General features: G+C 42.1%; 1 protein-coding gene and 1 long non-coding RNA gene across 10 annotated transcripts in view; one reads left to right on the plus strand and one right to left on the minus strand.

Annotated features, from left to right (window-relative positions):
* The window catches only part of DAB1 (DAB adaptor protein 1), a 1,301,090-nt gene extending 1,281,191 nt beyond the window's left edge, over nt 1–19,899 (plus strand). For 7 of the 8 annotated variants that reach the window (XM_070468111.1, XM_070468106.1, XM_020904934.2 and 4 more), the window contains 3 exons: nt 3,257–3,384; nt 3,752–3,862; nt 16,506–19,899. In XM_070468111.1, the coding sequence (XP_070324212.1) occupies nt 3,257–3,384; nt 3,752–3,847 (224 nt within the window). In that variant the 3' untranslated portion in view covers nt 3,848–3,862; nt 16,506–19,899. The remainder of the gene's footprint in view (nt 1–3,256; nt 3,385–3,751; nt 3,863–16,505) is intronic. The other variant, XM_020904860.2, reaches the window with a different exon arrangement.
* Nucleotides 1,161–13,424, minus strand: LOC110144959 (uncharacterized). 2 transcript variants are annotated; one of them, XR_002316053.2, is made up of 3 exons: nt 13,365–13,424; nt 4,117–4,290; nt 1,161–1,497 (listed from the first exon to the last, which is right to left on the minus strand). It is a non-coding gene; the product is annotated as an uncharacterized lncRNA (long non-coding RNA). The 2 variants fall into 2 exon arrangements; XR_002316038.2 differs by lacking the exon at nt 1,161–1,497 and having other exon boundaries at nt 4,095–4,290.
* Nucleotides 19,900–21,279: the final 1,380 nt, after the last annotated feature.

The following is a 21,279-nucleotide window of genomic DNA, read 5'->3' on the forward strand; positions in this document are numbered from 1 at the left end:
TTTTTGTTCATTCGCTCCTTCATGTATTCATGTATGTATATCCCAGCTCTGACACATAGTTTTGGGTATGGCTTATTGAACTAAAACTGAATGGAGTATGTGCATTTAAAAATTGTTAGGAACAAGGATAAAAAAATCAGAAAATTAAGTTCAGGAGAAAATGCAGGTCAGAGATAGAGCAGTCATAAAGCCTCCTACAGCAGGTAGAGTAGCAGCCGGAATTTGGCTCAAAGCTTCGGATAGTCAAAGAGAAAAAAAAAAAAGTTCTTGTAGCAGAACACTCTGAACTAGGAATCCAGAGAGCAGCTTGATTACTTCTTAGTTTTGTGCCAATGAGCAATTCATTTTATTTCTTTGTGCCTCAGTTTCCTCAACTATCTCAGGCTAAGGGTCATAAAAAGCATTAAGTGGTACAGGTACTAAAACATCACAACCCTCACAGAGTTGGAAGTATTTTTATCATCATCGTTATGACACACCAAGTGGATTTACGCAGAGTCCTGGACTGAGGTTCTAGTCCTGCTTTCTCTACCCCAAGCTGTATCTCTGGGCAAGTGTGTGACTTCTCGTAACCCCCGTTATGTCTTGGGTAGGATAAGTGAGCTGGCTTCGATAGCTTTGTGCCTTGTCCTGTTTGTGGCATTCAGGGATTCTCCCCCAACTCACTTTTCTACTGCCAGCCTCTGGCAAACCAGTACCATGCAGCCAAACAATCCAGGTACACTGGGGTACACCAATGCCAGCTCGACAGCAACCCGGGAAGCTGCCGGGTGATCCAGCCTGTGCCTTAACAGTTGATAAGGGGAAGGAAAAGGCTCATGCCACAGTGAGGTTGGCGTTTTCATTACTGTCAGATGATACGGATCACTGCTTAGCCAATACCGCGAATTGTTAAAAGAATCTAAAATGTTAGCACAATTAGATAATGTCACTTCAGCCAGGTCTGGGATGCTGTTCTGAAAATGAACCTCTTCTATGGGTATAAATAGCCTACTTCTGCTTGGGCCATATCATCTGCATGGTGGGGGCATCTCTATTTACTCCAACTCACAGGGTTTCAATGAAGAATCGTGAATTTAAAAAAATGAAACACTAAAGAAATGACAGCCATGCATAAATAAGCAAACATTTTTTGAAAACAAATGTCTCTATTTCAAGGGGCTGGTGTGCCAGCTACATAAAAAAGGGAAGTGTAAGTTCTTTGAGGACAGGGAGTATGTCTTAGTCATCCTCGTGTTCCTGCACTTTTTTTGATGCTCCTGTGGTATCTGGCACATGGGAGGTATTTTGGAAGATTGTAGAGAATGAAGGAAAAGGAACAAAACAAAAGCCACTTAGTAACTGTTGTGTTTCAGAGCAGGGCTTTGTATCCTTGGCACTGTTGAGATTTGGGGCCAGATAATTCTTCATCGTGGATGGTCATCCTGTGGATTGCAGATGTTTAGCAGCATCCTTTTCATCTACGCACTGGATGCCCAGTAGTCACATCCTCTTCCCCTAGCCATGATGACAAAAAATGACTCTTGATAATGCCAGATGTCCCTTTGGGAGTAAAACTATCCCGGATTGAGAACTACTGTTTTAGAGTATAGAGGTATTCTATAAAACCTTCTAAAGGTTAAACACTTGCATAAATAAACAGTTTTGCATCCCACTGATTACGTCCAGTAAATATGAGCAGTATACCTCTCAGTATTGGCAGCTTGGTCAGGATTCTCAGCCTTTAGTAAGAAATTACATCAAACTCACTTTGGAATCCAATTTCACTAATAAATATTAAGCATGTGCTGCATATCAAGGTTTTTCACATAGATTATCTCTTTAAACCTACTTCCTTTTAATTAAAAAAAAATCCTATGTTTTAAAGAAAATGATTACAGCCTGTCTTTATATCCTCCGTCTATCAGCATCACCTTTCAAATGTTTTGGGTGGAGCAGAACCAAAAGTGATCCTCAGATAGAAATAGAAAAGCACAGTGGGCCTGAGCAATATCAGATTTGTGCTAACTCCCAGGGCTCCTGCTTCTTCATAGTTATGTTAACTCTGAGAAAGGCACTTCATCTCTTTGAGTGGCAGTTTCTTCATCAGAAAAAGATAGCAGGTACAATAGCACCTGCAGTGTTTATATTAGAGGGCGTGAAAAATACAAAGTGCCCAGCGCTGTGTCTAGCTTACTGACACGCAGTAAATAACGGCTTTCTAAAGATGTTAGAGTTGCAAAAGCAACTCACTAAGTTTTATAATCACTCACTGTCTGATGAGCAGCCAGATTTTGTAAATTCTGGGAAGTAATGGCAGGGAGACCTTATCAATGCCTTTTGAAGTTCAACTATTAAATCAAGTCTTATCCTCCTCCCCCTACCTTGGGGCTGAGCCAGTGAGGAGTATTTTCCATGCCAAGTTAGAAATTATGGGAAGGAAAGTGGTTTCCAGTGGCATATTTATTATAAACCTCTGGAATAAAGGAGACAAGGAAATTGTGGGAAGGTCAGGACAGAAAATACAGATCCTTATGGATTGAGGGAAAAAGCATCAGCTGTGAAGTTGCCTTCAGCCATGTCCATTTCCCCAGATCACTGAGACACTCTTCATTCACACAGGTTTATCAGACACCTACTACATGCCAGGATACAAAGCCTGCTTTCACCTCTTGCCAAGTCTGAGACCTTGAACAATTTAGCAACCTTCACTGTCCTTATCTGTAAAATTGGAGAACCCCTACCTCAAAACAGCTTTCTGAGGATCACAGATATTGCCTGTGAAATTTGATGGCCTCTGATACATGGAAGGCATCCAATAAATGCATCGCACTATTCTCGTCTCTATTTATTCTTATTGAAATAATTGTATGAAATTAAGAAAGAGAAAGAAAACTATAGCCCAGTGGCTCTCAACATGAGTCTGCGGAAACATGGAGTTTCTGATTCAGCAGGTATATCTAGGTTAGGGTCCAAGAATGTGTATTACCAACAAGTCCCCAAATGTGACTAATGCTACCAGTCCAGGAGCATCCCTTGAGGACCATTACCTCACCCATCCCTGTGGACCAGCTCCTCCTGACTGTCAAGTATGTGAGAGGACAGGATAAATAGATAGAGAAGAGAGATTAAATTATTCAACTGATTTGACTTGTGATGGGAAGAGGTGTTCTGGGATTTGACTCAAACATAACCAGATCCCTGGGTTTTCTGTGGGGTAAAAACAGTTGCCCCGGACACTTAGGATGTTTTCTCTTTTTGCATGGTCTCCATGTAGCTCCAACCCCAGCCCCTAGACAGAGCTCTCCATCCAAATCATCTGCATCCCATGCCAGTGATCCGACCGCTGATGACATCTTTGAAGAGGGCTTTGAGAGTCCCAGCAAAAGTGAAGAGCAAGAAGCTGTAAGTGACTGGTTTGTTCTTTCTGAGTTGTTGTTGTTGTTGTTGTTGTTTTTCCATTTAAAACTTCTGTATCTAAAATGAACAATGCATGAGGAAGCCTATGTAGAAAAGAATGCTGACTCGGACTCTTAGGTTCTAAAGGGGTGACTAAAGGGATTTTCTTTTATGTTCAAATGAGAAGCTGAAAACTGTTATCCTTTCATTACATTGTTGCAAGTTTTCACATTTGCAGAAGTGGCATCCTCTCAAGGGAGTGCTGCCTTCTTTAAAATAATGGATGATATGTGTGCATGAAAATGTACCCAGCTGTCTTATATTTTAAATTACTGAAAAGAAAAAAAAAAAGTGTTATCTTCTTGTGTTCTAGCCTGATGGGTCACAGGCCTCATCCAACAGTGATCCCTTTGGTGAGCCCAGTGGGGAGCCCAGTGGTGATAATATAAGTCCACAGGCCGGTAGCTAGATAGCACAGGTCTGGGTAGGTATCTGTCCTTTTGATCTCCCACCCTTAAGCCATCTGCTCTCCCTTTTGCTTGCTCATTGCCTCTGAAGTCGCATCGTTGATGTTCGCACCATCTTCCTGGCCTGAGCGTATCCTTGATGTTTGCATCATCTCCCCTTGCCTGGTGTCTGTCTTCCACCTTATTTATCCTCATGGATGCATGACCTTTGACATGTATTGGGAGTAGGGGTAAAGGTGAGGAGTGGGGAATGGTCATACTATTTTATTACCGATATGTTCTGAGTTGGGGGGTGGTGAGGCATGGTCAGAGCTGCTTAATGTGGATTCAGTGTCTGAAGGCATCAACATTCTGAGATGGACACATTCTTTCTCAGTGAGATGTGGTCCAGATGCTTCGACTCCCTTCAGCTGTGTGTCACAGAATTTGCCTACACTCCACAGATCTAAAAAAAGAAAAGAAAAAAAAAATCACCAACCAAACAGACTGAGAAGGCAGACTAAGAAACAAAACAAGCAGTTCTTGAGATAAAATTGATAGAGATGTGAGATCATGGTAGCCTGTTTTGTTTGGCCAAAAGGGGCCCTGCACCCTTTCTGGCGTGAAAGTGGAATTCAGACCTGTGAAAGTGAAATTCAGAGACGTGTGGCATTTGCTTCTGAGGCTCTGCTGTTTGCACCTGTGTGACAGCCAGAGGTTTGCCACCAAACCACTTCAGACTCCATCAGCAGCGACTTCGAGAGAGGTGTACTTACATTTACTAGAAGTGGGTTTAGGCACTTGAATTTCAATACATCTGATTTGATGGAAAGAAAGAGGAGCTGATGAAGCCAACTTTCCCAGGAGACAGAAGTACCCCCTTGTTACCCAGACATGATTTCTAAGGTCACTTCTTGACAAATGTCTTCAATTTTCAGATGCTTTTCTAGTTTTCCATAAACGCCTAGGACCGCAAGGCCCTAACCAGCAGAGCTCCTTTTTTAGACCTGAGCAGCATGGTCACAACCATTAAAATGGTAAATAGTTTTCACTGTTCATAAATGGATTCTGAGGCTACCTTGGAATCAGTTGCCATTTGTGTGTAAGTTATTTTGATGGTTATTGAAAGCTCATAGAGTGTTTTCAAAGTGAGTTTTGTTCATAGATTTTATGATTAGAGAATCTCACATACCATACCTTCTGCCACATTTCACCTCAGTACAATATGTAACACACGAGAATACCTTCGTGCCATGCAAACACCCATCTAAAAATGTAGTCTTACAAAGCTATTTGGGGAGCTTGTGATAATAGAGTCGATGTTCCAGGAAAGGCAGAAGTTGGAGATGATGGGTGGACACCTTGGGAAGATGCCCCAACAGGTTTTTCTACCCCTTTCATATGTTTTGTTTCACATGCTTACCCTTGCCTTGAAAAATGTGATGAAGTAGGGGTGACAAGAGCCATTCATCAGCATAACAGCCAACATCTAATCCTAAAATTGAACTTCTAGAGAACAGCGATGACAGACAGCATTTGCAAATCAGTGCCTCACACCCTCATCTTTACGAGTCTGTTCTGCTTTAGACAGTTGTGCAAGCTGTTTTGTGGGGCCTCAGCCTGTTCTGTGTTGTTTGATGCTCTGTCTAGAACCCCAGGCCAGGGCTGAGTTGTGAATGGATGTGGCACCGTCTTGTGGGAAGAGCTCAGGATTTGGAACTTGAGCTCAAATTCTAGCTCAGCTACCTTGGAAATCTTGGGCAAGAACCATCCTTGCTGCTGAGTCTTGGTATGCTTATCTGCTGGCAGGGCCTGGTGTATCCATTACCTTAACTGAGATGGCGCATAGAGCAGACACTCGGTACTCAGCTTAAAAATCTGGGTTCTGGAACTAGAGTGAATTCAGAGTCTGGCACTAACACTTATGAGCTATGTGACCCTGATGAGATGTCATAATAATTCTCTATCTTATTTAGAAAGATAAGGATAAAAATAGTCTTTCTCATGAGGTTATTGTTTGGAGTAAGTGATATGTCTGGAATTCTTAACACCGTGTCTGACACACGGAAAGTAGCCAAGCTATTACTTGCCATCAGCAACACCAACACCATCACCACCACCCCAAACCATCATCACACGTGCTCAATAAACATGGTTTACCACTCCCTTGGATTTTATACATTTATCCCTTATGTCCTTATGTTGAATAAATTCCACCATAAGGACCCAGGCCATTGCCTGGGAGGTTTTGCTTTGTACTTTCTATTTGCAAGTAATTAATTTTCAGTATGCCTTAAAAGAGCTTTGGGGGAAAAAAGAAAATGAAAAACCCTATTTCTTAGTTCTCTGGCTCACCCTGCCCCATAATCAGAATGACCCCTTTTAGGGCCTCATGGGCCAACTCACTTCTCCAAACAGAGCAGCCTTATCTTATATTCACATGTAAATCATAATAAGTAGTTCCCAGCTCCAAAGGCAGGCTGGGCTATAATCTTCAATGAAGCAGTTTCCTCCCTTTGAAAGCTTAGTCTGGCAATTTCACAGTGGCCTATCAGGGATCACATGCCAAGAGGCCGCTGCCAGCCTTGCTGACACGTCCTGTAAGACACCCACGTGGTGGCGGTGGTGGTTTAGTCGCTAAGTCGTGTCCTGACTCTTGCGACCCCATGGACTGTAGCCTGCTAGGTTCCTCTGTTCATGGGATTCTCCAGGCAAGAATACTGGAGTGGGTTGCCATTTCCTTCTCCAGGGGATCTTCCCGACCCAGGGATCGAACCCAGGTCTCCTGCATTGCAGGCAGATTCTTTACCAACTGAGCTACAAGGGAATCTCCCAAGACACCCACAACGGAGGTCCAAATGGGGCTTCTGGGCCCCTCCTTCAATATAGCACAAGCCACATTTGATCTTTCTGTCTCCATTCCATTCACCCATCCACCCAACCGTAAATTTACTGACTGCAGTTTCTTAGCGCCTTTCCAGACATTTGGAGAAGGGATACACCATGCAGGGCAACTTAGGTCCATAGTTCTATTTTCCCCTCTGCCTCCATGCAGCTGGAAAACAGGAGTCTCAGCCTTCTTATCACCGTTGCAACCATTATCACCAGCTGCTTTTTATTGGAAATGCCCACACAATTCTGAGTAGGTAGGGGTGACATCTGTTGATAAGTTAAAACCATATCTCACCCTCGTAAGGGGAAACAGACGGCCTTAATCCTCACAGGTGGACGCTTTGGGGCCAATCTCAAACAGCATTTCTGTTTTAGCAATAATGGAGAATATCTTCATTTATTTCATGTTTTCCCCTACCCTCCCATCTGGGAGAATCACGTGTCTGTGAAAGACTGGGTCAACAAGGGCACAAAAAAAGAACCCAAATAATATTATAATGGCTGGTGTGGGAATGGCAGGTAATTTATACTCCACTGATGTGTTGCTGGAGCAATTTTAAGGGCGAAATGTTAGCTTTTGAGGAGATGAAAGAAAAATGAAAACATTTATTTGGTTAAATAGCTAAGTAAATAAACTGCCTATCAGACTTCCCCAGCTGTCACGTCAAAGTAGCATCTGTAACAATGGAGAATTGTTTGGTCTGTCTCCCTTAGTAACAATAGATATTGCCATAAATAATAAGTCACTGTCATTTTTTTTTAAAGACCAATCTTCATAGTGGGAACCCAAGACATATAAAATATTACCTGATGGATTTTTAGTGTTCAAGGGAAAGAAAAGCAGAACTTTAGATGCTTTGGGAGAGAGATTTGGAAAAAAAAATAAAAGAGAGAGAGTGAAAACAGATACCCAGAGTCAGGGGACTTGGGTCTAAATTACAGTTCCTAAGCACGTGATCTTAGGCAGGACTTTAGCTAACCCCTGAAACCCCACTCTTCACACATAAGTGAAAATTAATCATGACAATAGCTCCCTCCTCAGGCTCTCCTAGAAGCAGAAGATACCATGAGTATGAGAGTGCTTTATAAGCTTTGAAAGTAAAATAGCACATATTTGGCATTATTATTACTATTTTGCTTTTAAATAGAATCACATAGTAAAAAGCCTTAAAACAGAGAACCACAGAAATGGAAAATAACCACTTCTTTACATGAGCATAGTGGTGCTCTGAAGCTAGTCGAAGCCAGCCTGGTCCAGGAGGAGATGGGAAAGCCTGGCTGAGGGCAGCATTAGCCAGGTTAGAGAGGTAGGCTTGATGCCCAGAGATATGAAAAGATGGAATCAGGAGGAGGTTAAGGCTGAAGGGAAGTGAGGAGAGGAAGAAGAGGGTGTGCAGTAGGATGACTCCCCGGTTCCTGCCTGCCTGTTAGGGATCTAGGTGGGGCCAGGAACTATGCTAAGGAACAGAGAGCAGCAGGCTTAAGCAGAGGAAAAGGCAGGTTTCCTTTGGGACCAGGTGTTCTTGAGGTTCCTTTGAACTTCTAAGTTCAGATGCTGGTAGACTGCTGAACATGAGCCTCTGAAGGACAAAGGCCCAGAGATGGAGATTTCAGCGTGATTTTCAGCCTCTATAGAGTAGTGGGCAGAGCTAGAATCTGCTGATCATTTAGACCTGAGTTCAGCAAACACTCTGTGAACTATGGATGCTTTGTGGGCCATCCGGGCCTCTGTCACAGCTAATCTATTCTACTGTTGCAGGAAGAAAACAGCAAAAGACAGCGCATAAGGACTGGATGTAGTGAGTTCCAGTGAGGCTTTGTTTACAGAAGAACTGGCAGTGACTAAAATGGGCTGATGGGCTGTCCTTTGCTGAGCTGAGTTAGTTCATGCTCATTGTTTCTAGAATCACCCTGCAGAAGGTAATGCAAGCAGCCTTGCACTCACTACTACTAATGAGATAACTTTAAACATCATCAGCGTGTTTATAGCGCTTTCATTAAGCATCACCTAGGTCAATCCTCAGGGAGACACTCTTAAGTATTTTTATTATTCCTATTTCACAAATATGGCAGGTAAGGTAGAGAGGTTAATAACTCATTGAAATCACAAGAATCACATGTAAGGAGGCGAGGATTTGACTCTAGACCCTGATTAGAGAACTTAAGAGCACTCAGCCAAGACCAGGACACCTGGGTTTTAGCAGCCTCTGTTTGACTTAATTGCTTGTGATGTGAGGCAGATGGCTTCATTTCCGGCCTTTGGTCTTCTCTTCAGAAAAGCAGTTCCTCAGGCCCTTCTAGCTTTTACATTCTAGGACTTCTAACTTGTCCAGTGTCACCCAGCTAGAGCATGGAAGACCCAATCCTAGTACCCTTCTCCTAGGTTGTCCTTACTCCCACCTAATGAAGGAAAGGCCAGAAGTCCCTGAGATGTGGTGACTACTTTAGGGATTCCGGAGACTCTCCATGTGAGATGTAGGACCCTCTCCTGACCACCAGGAGCCTACTCAGGACAGACCCACTTGCTTTTGGCAGAGAACAGGCATCAACAGCCGCAGTGCCCTCATCTGCTACACGACAAGTTTAAAAAAGTGATGTAAACATGCAAAGCAGATTACTGCTGCCCGTCATTTGTCTTATTGGGGAAGTGCAGAGTTGATCAGAATGAGTGTGGACCTCCTGGGAGCTCAGATTGTGCACCTGTGTTCACCAAGTGGGTTTTGGCATCGTGAGGCCCCTGGAAGTGAGTGCATTTGGCAGCAACTTCAGTCTCTAAGGTATTACTATTGTATCCATCCTTTGTTTTGAAGGTTTTCCTATCCTAAAAGCCAGATTTTCAGGCTGAAAGTAGTCAGAAAGCTTTGTCATTTTCCCTTTCCTTTGAATAAAAAAAGAAAGGAAGACTCTTGCCCACTTGTTAAAATTCTTTATGTCATATGAGCTCACTTATTACATGTTACATACAGGACCATGATGTTGGTGTTACAAGCCCCATTGTAGAGATGACAAAACCCAGGTGAAATGCCTGCTTCTGTTCATACAGGTAGTTAGAAAGATTGCTGGAGTCTTTGTGGCTCTAAACATTTTTCATGGATTTAGATGGAACTTTGAGCTCTTTCCACCTTGGTTTTACTCCATGGTTACCATCCCCTTTTTCATTTTGCCAAGCCAGGAAATGTAAGACCCTGCTGAGGTAGGCCCAGTGTTGGGGCTTTAAAGACCCTGAGGCTGAAATTGCTGCCTAGGCAGGGCGATGCTGAGGGCCTCAAGCTTTGGCTCACCTCCCAGCTGCAGTCTGACCCCTGGCTTGGCTCGGCGTGGCTCTCACTCCCCAGGCACCCAGGACGGGGCAGAAACGGGCTTGCTCAGTAACCAGATTGCATGGCGCGTGACCTCACGTCCAAGACCACCTTTCTCAGCATGCCGCGTCTTCTCCCCACTCATCATCTGTTTTGGACCAGCCTTTGCTTAATGTGGCCAAGCTTCCCCAAAACAAACACAGTCAATTTAAAGGGATGTGAAGTCATAAGCACAATTGAGGTAGCTTTCCAAAGGTGCTCATGAAAATGTGGGATTCAAAACTATGTGCCTTTGTCCTTCAAGCCAAATGGCTGGGAAGAGGTAGGGAGAGTGAGGGAATATGTACAAAAGGGGAGTCCAGACCCTGGGCTGCCCTCCTGGCTCTCCACTGTTTCCCGTGGACATCTGGTAAAACACCCCTCACATCTGGAGGCCTTCATTTCTTCCTGCTGGAAAGGAACTGTCAGACTGAGAGCCCTTCTTGCTTTGACATTTTACCAAAGGGCTCACATGGCAGAGGAGAGGACAGTGGGCTTAGGAAAGACCTGGGTGTGTTTACATGAAACGCTCAAGAAAACATCTAACCTGCAGTGGTCAAAAGCAGATCAGCGTGGCCACAATGGAATGAGGGTCTGACTGAGCAGGACGTGGGGGAAGTTTGTAGGGTGAGGAAATGCTCTATAGCTTGATGGCTCTGGGGAGGCCCAGATAAGTGTATGTATTTGTCACAGCTTATGAAACTTAAAATGGGAACCTTTCATTGTATGCAAATTACACCTCAGTGAAGTTGATTTAAAAATAAGAAATAGGTAAATTCATAGAGATGGAAATGTAGATGAGAGACTAGTTACTAGGAGTTAGGGGTCAAGGGGACTAGGAAGCCACTGCTTAATAATAGACCACAGAGTCTATTTGGGGTAAAAAAGAGATTTACTAATGAATGTCCCTTAATTATATGCTTAAAAATGACCAAAATGTCAAATGCTTTGCTCTAAATATTTTACTGCAATAAAAAAAAACAGATAATGTGACTATATCCCAGTTTTGCCCTGTGCTGGCTGAGTGACCTTGGGCCAGTCACCAGACTCTAGGGAGCCCTGCTTCTTTCTGTAAAAGGAGCTAGGAATACCCAGGGTACAGACTCTGATGCCCAAACAAGACCATGGCTGTGATCAAGGAAAGCCCTCTATAGACTCTAATTTGGTTTCTGTAAATATATAGTCTGTTAATAGTCTTCATCCTGTGATTCTACTTGGTTTTTCGGCGTGAGCTCACACCACATAGTTAAAGTCGTCTGCAGACACATGGAAGTCTCTGCTGTCCCCTGGGCCGTGCAACCAAGCCCTTTAAATGTACTGTGCATTCTTTCCACATAGTTTCCCAGGACAGATCCTGTGCCATTCTTAGGCTTCTTAACAGCCCAATTACACTATGAAGAAGTGTCAATGAAGGAGATGGAATTTGTAAAGCCACCTACCGGTGACTTTTAGGCTGAAAACCACCTTTTTATTAAGGAAGGCTAGAACCACTCACCCAGATAGAAGAAACCTTACTGTTTTGGGAGTAATTTCTCTGTGCCAGACTGTGTGCTTAATGTGTGTTTTCTCCTTCAATCCTCAATGAGGACTTCTAGCCTCATTTTACAGATGAGAAAACCGACACTCAGAAGGGTTAAATAACCTGCATGGAGTTGTAGGGTTACTAAGTAGGTGACAGTGGGAAGAGAACATCAGCATGCCAGCCTCACAGCTGGGCCCTTGGTGTTCTGTTGCATGTAAACATTTTCACAGAGCATGAGCATCAGACAAGGCACCGTGATGGGTCAAGGCCCATTCAAGACCACTCAGTAGCCATGGCTGCCATGAACATCATCCAAGCTCCAAAAATGACCAAACATTATTCCCTCCTGGCCTTAGTCTTACTCTGTGCTTCCTGCCTCCCAGGTAAGAATTATTAAGATAATCATCCTCATGCTTCCTGAAAGTACCTAACCCAGAGAGAAACCTTACTTTCTGGACCCTCCCGCTAAACATCTAATATAAGCTTAATCCCATAAGAAGCTCTTTCTAATCACTTTTTCCAGACTTGCCCCTGGTTCCCCTCATTGCAATGAGCAATAAATCAAACTTGCTCAAGTGCAAGTGTGTTCCCAGTGGTCTGCAGGCAGTTGGTAGCAGGAATACCAGCCTGGATCTGCCTGATTTCACATCCGTGTGCTTGTACTCTTTCACTGCATCTCCCCGAACACAGGGTATTCAACTTATATCAAACGCTAGAGAGCTGATTTGTTTTCATCTTTACTGCATGGTTTCTATCTACTTTGTTGTCCTCTAGAAACAAAGGTTATTAATATGCCAGATTCACAAATGAGCTTATTAAAAGTTCATAAGTATTTGCCAACTCCTAGTAAGAGAAGCAACTTTTCATTCACTCATTTACATCCTCATGCTCTGTGTTACAACAGTAGGTGTGCCGGCCAGGTTCCAAGCTTGTGCTCAGAATGTGGGACACTGACGTGAAAGGTACAGCGGTGCTCACTGTGTAGACAGCACTAGGAGGTAATGTGATGGCAGTGTAGACATGGGTCTCTGCAGGGCAGTGCTGGAGCCCAGGAGCAGAGTGGTCTGCGTCACCTGCACAGTCCAAGAAGCCCTTCTATTTGGGCTAGCTCTGAAAGTATGAACCTGTAAGTGCAGGGCAAGGAGAGCTCTCAAAGTTGGAAGAAACTGTCTAAGCAGAGTCTCAGGGGTGGGGAATCTTACCATGTCAGGGGGACCAGGGGCTTCCCTGGTGGCTCAGATGGGTAAAGAATCTGCCTACAATGCAGGAGACCCAGGTTTGGTCCCTGGGTCGGGAAGATCCCCTGGAGAAGGGAATGGCAACCCACTCCGGTCTTCTTCCTTGGAAAATTCCATGCACAGAGGAGCCTGGCAGGCTGCAGTGCATGGGATGGCAAAGAGTTGGACACAACTGAGCAACTAACACTTTCACTTTCAAGGGGACCAGAAGAACAGAGCAGAGGTGTGGCCTAAAAGACTGGTAGTAGATGAAGCCAGTGGGAAAGGGGGCCACGTTGGAAGGGCCTCGTGGGTCGTTCTGTGGGGCTGTCTGCCTCATCCCTGGGGACTTAAGGAGCCTGGAGGGTTGTTTCAATCAGGAAACTGGTATGATCAGTTGCAGAAAGATCATTCTGACAGAAGCATGAGGAATTTTTTTTTTTTTAAAGCATGATATATGTGACCAGAAGGGTGACTTTTGATTCATGGTCTGGAAAGGGGCGTTTATTAGCTCTAATGTATTATGAGACTAATAGGTCTTATGTGCCCAGTAAAGGAGATTTGACCTTACCCTGTGGGTAATGAGGAGACTTTGAAGGATTTGAAGCCAGGCAGAGATATGGTCAGATCTGACAAAAGAAAACAACAGACATCAAAAATGTGCCGCGTTAATGTGTGATTCCATTTCAGCTTTTTGGAATGTCAAAAATAGCCTAAAGACCCCATGGTGACCTTGCCAGAAGTCAGGTCAGAAATTTCTGGATCAAATGATTTCTTAGTTTCCCTCTAGCTCTTGACAGTCTTAAGATTCTGTAACAAGGAAGGTAAAGCTGTTTCCAAAACGTATAATGCATCAGAGTGTCAGACTTTGGGATTATCTGCTGCTTGGGGTTTTCCACACCAGTGCTCCCCTTCATTAGTGGGGATAATTGAGAGTTGACTGCAGTCGTTACCGCTGTTGTGATGGGTATTTGAAGCTAAATTCCTGCAAGCAGGAGACGTGTGAATATTTATCTCAGCTGCAGAAAGTTAATGCAGTGTGGCATTAATTACCCTGTCTGAGCCTGCTGTCTTCTTCTGTTTTTAGGTGTCATTCTCAGTTGAATAAATTAGTTTCCAAAATTAGAATAAAGCAAATGGTAGGGTGAGATCAAGGCAGCCTGACTTCTTAGGGCATCCAAAAAGCCGAATGAGCTGAGAAAGTCTACCCAGGAAAGAGGAAGCTGCATTTTTGTAGCCCAGCATAGCACAAGGAGATGTTGTTTCCCACTAGTGGTACTTCACTACTTTACCTCTCTACCTTTGCTCCACTCACCCCACCCCCAGAATACAAACACACAGAAAAGTTGCATGTTTAGCCTTATCACAACTATCTGAAACATTTCAAGACATTGGCAGAGAATAGATTAGGTGCTTAATACATCATCTTGCTGTGGCTTTTGCTCGAAATTTGATGCTGAGAGAATAAAGCCAAGGGAGAGTGTGTTTAGGACAAAGGGATCAGAACAGTGAAAAAAGTAGAAACTCTATCCTAGACATTCACATTCATTCAGCAGACTTTCATTGAGCACCTACTATGCTAATTCTACATGTAAAATGGCAGACAAAATGCACAGGTGGTAACTCAGAAGTTGGGTGTGGAAGAATAAGCTTTCCTACTTTATGTCATCAGATATTTGGAAGAAGTATTATACTTTTTGTTTACCTTTCCAAGACAGAAGTATTATACTTTTTTTTCTTAACCTTTCCAAGACAAGTGTGTATATATATATATGTATGTATGTATGAATGTATTTTTACCTTTCCATGATTAGAAACCATTCAAGTTTCCAATTGACAAACTTTTTTATTACACACTTGGGTGCCTCAAAGAGTAGGAAGCTCCTTCTTCCTGGAAGAATACAGAGATGATGAGCTCTAGAAGAAAATATGCTGGACTTGATCTCAGGAGTCCTGGATTCTATTTACAGCCTGGTTACTAAGTAACCTTGGGACTCTGGGGAAGCAAAAGCTCTCTTCGTTGGGCTTCATATTCCATCTTCTTGCCCATCCCCACTTTACAATAAAAGCAAGCAATACAACATATTAAATCTATGAGAGGCAGCACAGTGACTTTGAGTTCACACAACCTCTTTGATTTTCAGTTTCTACCTGCAAAATGAAGATGGAAAGAATAAAAGCCACTCCTGGGATGGTTAGGCAGATAAAACATTGGGATGGCCAAAAAGTTTGCTCGAGTTTCTCATAAGATGTTACAGATGAACTTTTTGGCCAACCCCGTAAGACATAAAGGTGTTTTATATAAATTCCAAAACACTCTACAACGCCATAGCTGGAAGACTTTTTGCTTGTTTGTTATGGGGTTTGTTGTTGTTGTTGTTGTTGTTGTTTAATGGCAGCTATTGTAATAAATGAGAAAAAGCACTGGAACTTACTTTTAAGGCTCAAGTGAGCCTTACTTACTAGCCTTGTGACCATGGGCAAATTACTTAACTTCTCTGTGCATGGTTTCTCATTTGCAAAAGAAATAAATCACTGCCTTAATCACTACATTCAAAAGACAATGTACTTGAAAATATCTAGCATGGTGTCAAACACATGGTAGAGCTACAAAATGCCAGTTCCATCTGTTGGTTCAAGAAAACAAGCAGTTGGAAAGGATCTGTACCCACATAGCAGGAGCAGGCTAATGTACAAAATATGGTGGAATTAAGATGTCATTTTGTCCATTTAATTCTGGTACAAATATCTGAGAGTGACAACATGAAAGTCAACTTTAGTTTGGCTGCTGAGATTAAAAAATTAAAAAAAAAAAAAAAGAAAGTCAGCTTTAACAGAAGGGCCTGTGCATGCTTCAGACCAGTATATTGACCTGATCTGCTTGCCAGTGCACCCTGGGCCATTTCAGTATGAACTGAAGTCTGAAGTGACTTCAACAAGGCCAAACACCATTTCCCATCTACTTTTGGATTGAATTTTTGCTGTGTCATATATTGGTGAAAACCTTGTGAATATCTCAGGACAGCCCCAGGGTTGCAGGCAAGTGATTGACCAAACCTGAAACTGCAGCAGGAGTGGATGGAAAGAAGCCCTAGAAGCTTTTAACTAAGAGCTAATGACATGATTGCTGTTCTCTTGCTCTAAAGCATTCCCAGTCATTGCTGCTTGCAGAAACCAAAGAGTGGTTTGAGACAGAATTTCAGCAATCTCAAGTGGATATTCATAAACCTGTCTTGGAAAAATGTTCACTTGATGTATGATCATTGTTACCATGTTCTGAAGACCATGTTCCTACCAAACACTATGCCGGAGGCTTTATATATATTCTCTCTAATCCTCACAAGAACCCTGTAGGGTAAATGATATTATTCCCATTTCATGGTTGGGGAAACTGAGGTTCGGAAAGTAAAAGTATCTTGTCCACATCACACAGCTAGTCCAGCTCTGTCTAGTAAGTAGACCCTGTGATTTCCCTAACAGGCAGTCAGGCTCAGCTTGAAAACCAAGGGCATGACTGGGTGAGTTGTTGTTCTTAAGGATAGAAAAGGATGCCAAAATGATATGCACCATGACTGAATAATCCCAAAATAACCCAAGGTCATTCATCATAAACTGTCATCTTTCTGTTCTCATTCCAAACCCTTCTTCCCAAACTGTCTCAGAAAACCCTATCGGGAAAAGAGCGGGTCTCACTTTGTCCCTCTGTCTGTAGGAGCCGGAGCCTCTCTATGCGCAGATCAACAAATGTAAGAAATAGCGTCGATGCGGGCTTGTGGCGGATGCTTCAAGACTGGCATGGAAATCAGATCGCGACAGGCTCTCTTGTATTCTTTCACCTCTCGTCATCCCACGAAGAAATTCACGATCGCCCAATGGAACTCCTTTGGAAGAGGGAACTAAGGTTTTGGCAACCACTGGCAGAGGTCTATGGCAGCACAAAAACAAACACACAGAAATATAAAAAACCATCCCCAGCATCAAATCACAAATCAAGCAAGTACGCACCCAACACATGTTCCAGGCTCTCTTAGCATGGGTTTAAGATGACCCAGTATGTGAAACCCGAATTCTCTTTTTATTTCTCAACCTGTTGACCACTGTAAAGACATCTGATTTGGAGTGACAGGCCTCAGAGAGGTACATCAGGCTTGGCACTGACGTCATTTAGGCGAATGTAAGGTCTGTGTCACCGCAAGATGCTCATTCGTATGCCTTTCCACATAGGATGGTATAATTACAACGCTCCACAAGGCCTGGTCTGCCGGTTTCTCCCCTTTCCTTTATTAGTCATGTTTGAAATTAATGAGTGTACAAATTTTTGTATTGTTTTGACTTTTTTTGAGATATTGATGAAGAAATTCAATTGGGAAAAAAGAAAAAAAAAACCCATATGAGATGAATTCACTTGAAATCATCACAAGACAAATAAGTGGCTGATGATTCTTTTTGATTAAGAATGTTGCCAAAACAACCCTTTAAGCTCTTCTGTATCCTGGTGAAGAAAGACAGATTTCGGTTTAACCTTCACTCTGTGAGTAGGAAAGGACATCGAATCCCATTGATGAGAAAGATGAAAAGTACGTCTGATTTCCTCAGAAGCTCTAAACTCTTTAAGTCCAATAAAATGAGATTTTTTTATTTTTCCGATATCTTGCTGCTGTGATGCTATGCAGACAAGTGTCCTCTCCATGTGCCATTTTCAAAGAAAAGTCATTTGCCAAATACTTCTGGTACAATCCTGGTAATGTGGTTTGGGATTTAAAAAAATCGACTTGCTAATGGAACAGTGGTGACATGAATATTCAGAGTAACAAACTGATTCTGTGGTCACGATGGTTCATCTCTATCTCTTTTTGTACATCAGAAAATTCAAATGGGATTTTTATTTTATAACTTAAAAAAAAACAAAAAACCTTACCATTAAACTCTTTAAATATTTAAGGGAAATGGCTTTAAGGAGTTCTAATGAAAAAAAAAAATTGCCCGTTTGTGTTTTTTTTTTGTAAATATAAATGTTAATGAAAATGTTTTTTTTAATAATGCCATTACACTGTAGAGAAGGTAGCAGATTGAGTGCAGAATGTGACAAAGCTGATGGGTGGGGCTCACTTTTGGAGACTACTGTGGAGCTCTGGTAGGAAGTTGGAGTTCAGGGACATCTGGCAGAAGCAGTCAGCCAATCAGCAGCTAGTGACCAGGAAGGGAGCAGGTGGCTCCAGCCTCTCATCTCAGTCTTTCTGTGAGAGTACGGCCCTCTCTGTAAAACAAGAAAGAGACAGTTCATGCTCTGAAGGCCTGTCCTTCCGATTCTGAAACTCCCTCCCACCTCTCCGCTCCCACTGACCCTGTAGACATCACTGGACTGTTTGTATGTGAAACAGAAGAATTTAAGCTTCCTTTTTTTACATTTATGAGACAAAAAGTGCAGTGTTTGGTTCGTATGTTTAGCACATGATTTTCATAAAGAATCTATATATTTTTGCCCTACAGAGAATATTGTTCTACAGGTCAACTGTGTTTTCCTGATGTTCCTATGCAGTTACAGTATGTTGAATTGAATGGTTTAACACTAAGAAGAAACCTTTAAAGAATCATGGGATGAATTGGATTGGGGGTGGGGGTGATTATCCTTACTTGGTTTTAAAATTTGAAAAGTAGAATTTATCTTGATATGATTGACTGCCATCGGCCTGTGTACTTTGATACTTTGTATCAACAGAAACTAAAATGATTTGGAAGAAGGTATCCTTGGTGACCAAGGAAAAAAATGAGAAGTCAAGGTAATTGTTACTGTTTGAAGCCCATGTTTTACACTGTCAGGTCACTGGAATCTAAATGTTTTCCAGTTAACTGGCAAATGTCCATTGCAGAATAGATGTGTCACCCTAACATGGAAGGTCTGAAGAACTCGAGAGCTGAAAAGGGCCATTACCTTCCTCTGTAGCTGTCACATTTTGGTTGACATGGCTTCTCCAGGAATGTGCATACTTTGGATGAGCTGATCCTTCCATGTGAAGGGGAAAATGGGAAAGGTGTGATAACCATGAGAGTTGTCCTGAGACCAATTCAATTGCGTTTTCTGGGGATTTGATGAGATAGGCAGTTCCCACGGGGAAGTAACTTAAATTGCTCTGTTGTCCATGATTCTGATTCTAAACCAGTGGTGCTATCTTCTCCCTCAATATGGTTGTCTTGAGTTTGTCTTGCAGTATCACACCCTTCCACTGATTCTGCGGGTTGCTTCTGACATATTCAAAGTGAACTCTGGCTGATGTGGCTGTTTCAGGTACACCATCTGGAGCTCATTTCATAGCGGAAAGTGACAGCCCAGAGGATTTGTCATCATTCATTGAGTGTGGGTGAAAATGTAGCTGGCTCTGAACTTAAAGAAGATGGCCCCTGTAATACATTAAAGTGAGGGAAATAAAGTCAAGATTTTAAACTGCCATCCATGTTATCATTGGCTGAATTCTGCTGTCTAATAAGCACTGTTTGGGGAACTCGGAACCACCGTATCCTATCCCAGGAAAACAGTGAAATTTCCAAGTAAGAGCTGAGGTGCAGATAGCAAAAGGCCGTGGGGGGTATGCACAGTTCCAGTTAGACTGATAGAAAATCCACGTGTACAACTGTTAATTCCTCATCCTTCACTAGCACGAAATTTGTCACTTTAAATTTTGAAACCAGGGAAACACCACCTGTCATTCTGTTCCCATTCCCCATAGCTCTCTTTACATGCCGCGAGACTTTTTTGATAATTTGTACTCATCCCTGTGTCTACTGAATCCCCATCATGTAATGTACCGGGCACCTTCTTTTAAAAAAAAAAAAAAAAGTTTACTCTGTGGGTTTGGTTCATTCCAATTTCTGCGTTCTGACACATATTTTTTTAATAAAGATGAGAAAGAGAAAATGACTCTTGCAGTACATTTCTAGACCTACTTTAACTTTACCTCAGATGACCGTTTGTTAACATATATGGACACATTATTTTTAACTTTATGTACAATGCATTCAACAGAACAGCAAAGTTTTTAGAAATTTTCCATTAATTTCTGTAACACACCATGTAAAACTGTTACAAATAAACATGTTTGAGAACAACACCTTAGCCTGGTTTTATTCCATAAGCTTCTACTGGATATTCAGGTTGAGGAATTGGGAGAAGAAACTGCTTCTCTCAAAACTTCCATTGGACCAGGTGAAGGCCTGTTTTCCTGGCAGAGGACCAGAAAAAGAAAGCTCCATTGAGGAGTTAGGTCAGTTTGTCTTCAGTTCAATTCAGGTACTGGCTCCACTTGGAAAATCACAGTGAGGAACGAGGAGGCTGTTGTCAGAAAAAGCACACCCCGGGTAGATGCAGTGTTCAGACCACACTTAGCGTGGGACTTTAGAAGTTGGGAAAGACCCCAGGACTTACCCTATGGACTTGTGTCTTCTTCTAAAAAACTTTAAAAATAAAGCAAAAAACCTGCTAAACTGTTGGTTAGAAGACCAAGCTTAACCTAGACTGTCAAAGAATTTGCCCCATAGTTCAAGATCATCTGCTATAAGAGACCCAAAGAATGAAGCATTTATCTTCCTTCACATTCCACACACAATCCACACCAAAAAAAAAAAGAAAGGAAAAGAAATCTGGAGCTGGACCTTGACTCTTAAAATGTATTGAAGGAAAGAAAGAAAAAAGTGTGTGTGTATTTCTGTGTATATGTATATGTGTGTATTGTTTTTATTTTCTCTTGTAATTAAATCAGTTTGTTGATCCAGTAATCAGCCAGATTACAGATTATGATTAGGTCTTTGGGATGCCAAAAAACACCTCTGCTAGGACTGGTTATGTTAATGGTTGTATAAACATATGCCCTCAGTCTGGTGTCATTAAATAGAAAGTATTAAACAGATGTTACCACCAACTAGGAGAAAATGAGAGAAAGGATTCTAGCAAAATAAATTTGGGCCAGATAGAAGGAACAGCGTTCATACAGTAAGAAATGGACTGAGTTGTTAAAAGATGTTATAGAAGGCTTTCTGAATAATAGTGCCTCATACTTGTTGAGCAGCTATTAGTTACCTCAAAGATGCTCCATGCTGGGTGGCCATTGTCTTAGTTAATCTTCCAAGCATTAGACATTATCCTCAGTTTATAAAGGAACTGAGACTTGGAGAGATCAAATAATTTCTTCAGCTAGCCAATGGTAAAGTTAAGAAGTTTCTTTACTCACAGTTGATTTTAATTTTTTTAGAAAACTGGATATTCACCCTTTTTAATAGTTCTAAATAGTCTTGTTGAAAAGCCTGATCACCTATGCCTCTTCCCAGAACTCTAGTTGATCTTTGGTAAATAAGTTAGATTTCTAAGTTCCTCCAGTTGAAAATTTAAAAACATCTTAGTATCTTTAATATGTTGCTAACTTTATAATTTCTTTTTTAATTAGCACTTTGAAAGGGTATGTGTCAGAGGGATTTTAAAAAAAAATACACCTTTC

Source organism: Odocoileus virginianus, chromosome 5, assembly GCF_023699985.2.
Source record: "Odocoileus virginianus isolate 20LAN1187 ecotype Illinois chromosome 5, Ovbor_1.2, whole genome shotgun sequence".
Taxonomy (NCBI): domain Eukaryota; kingdom Metazoa; phylum Chordata; class Mammalia; order Artiodactyla; family Cervidae; genus Odocoileus; species Odocoileus virginianus.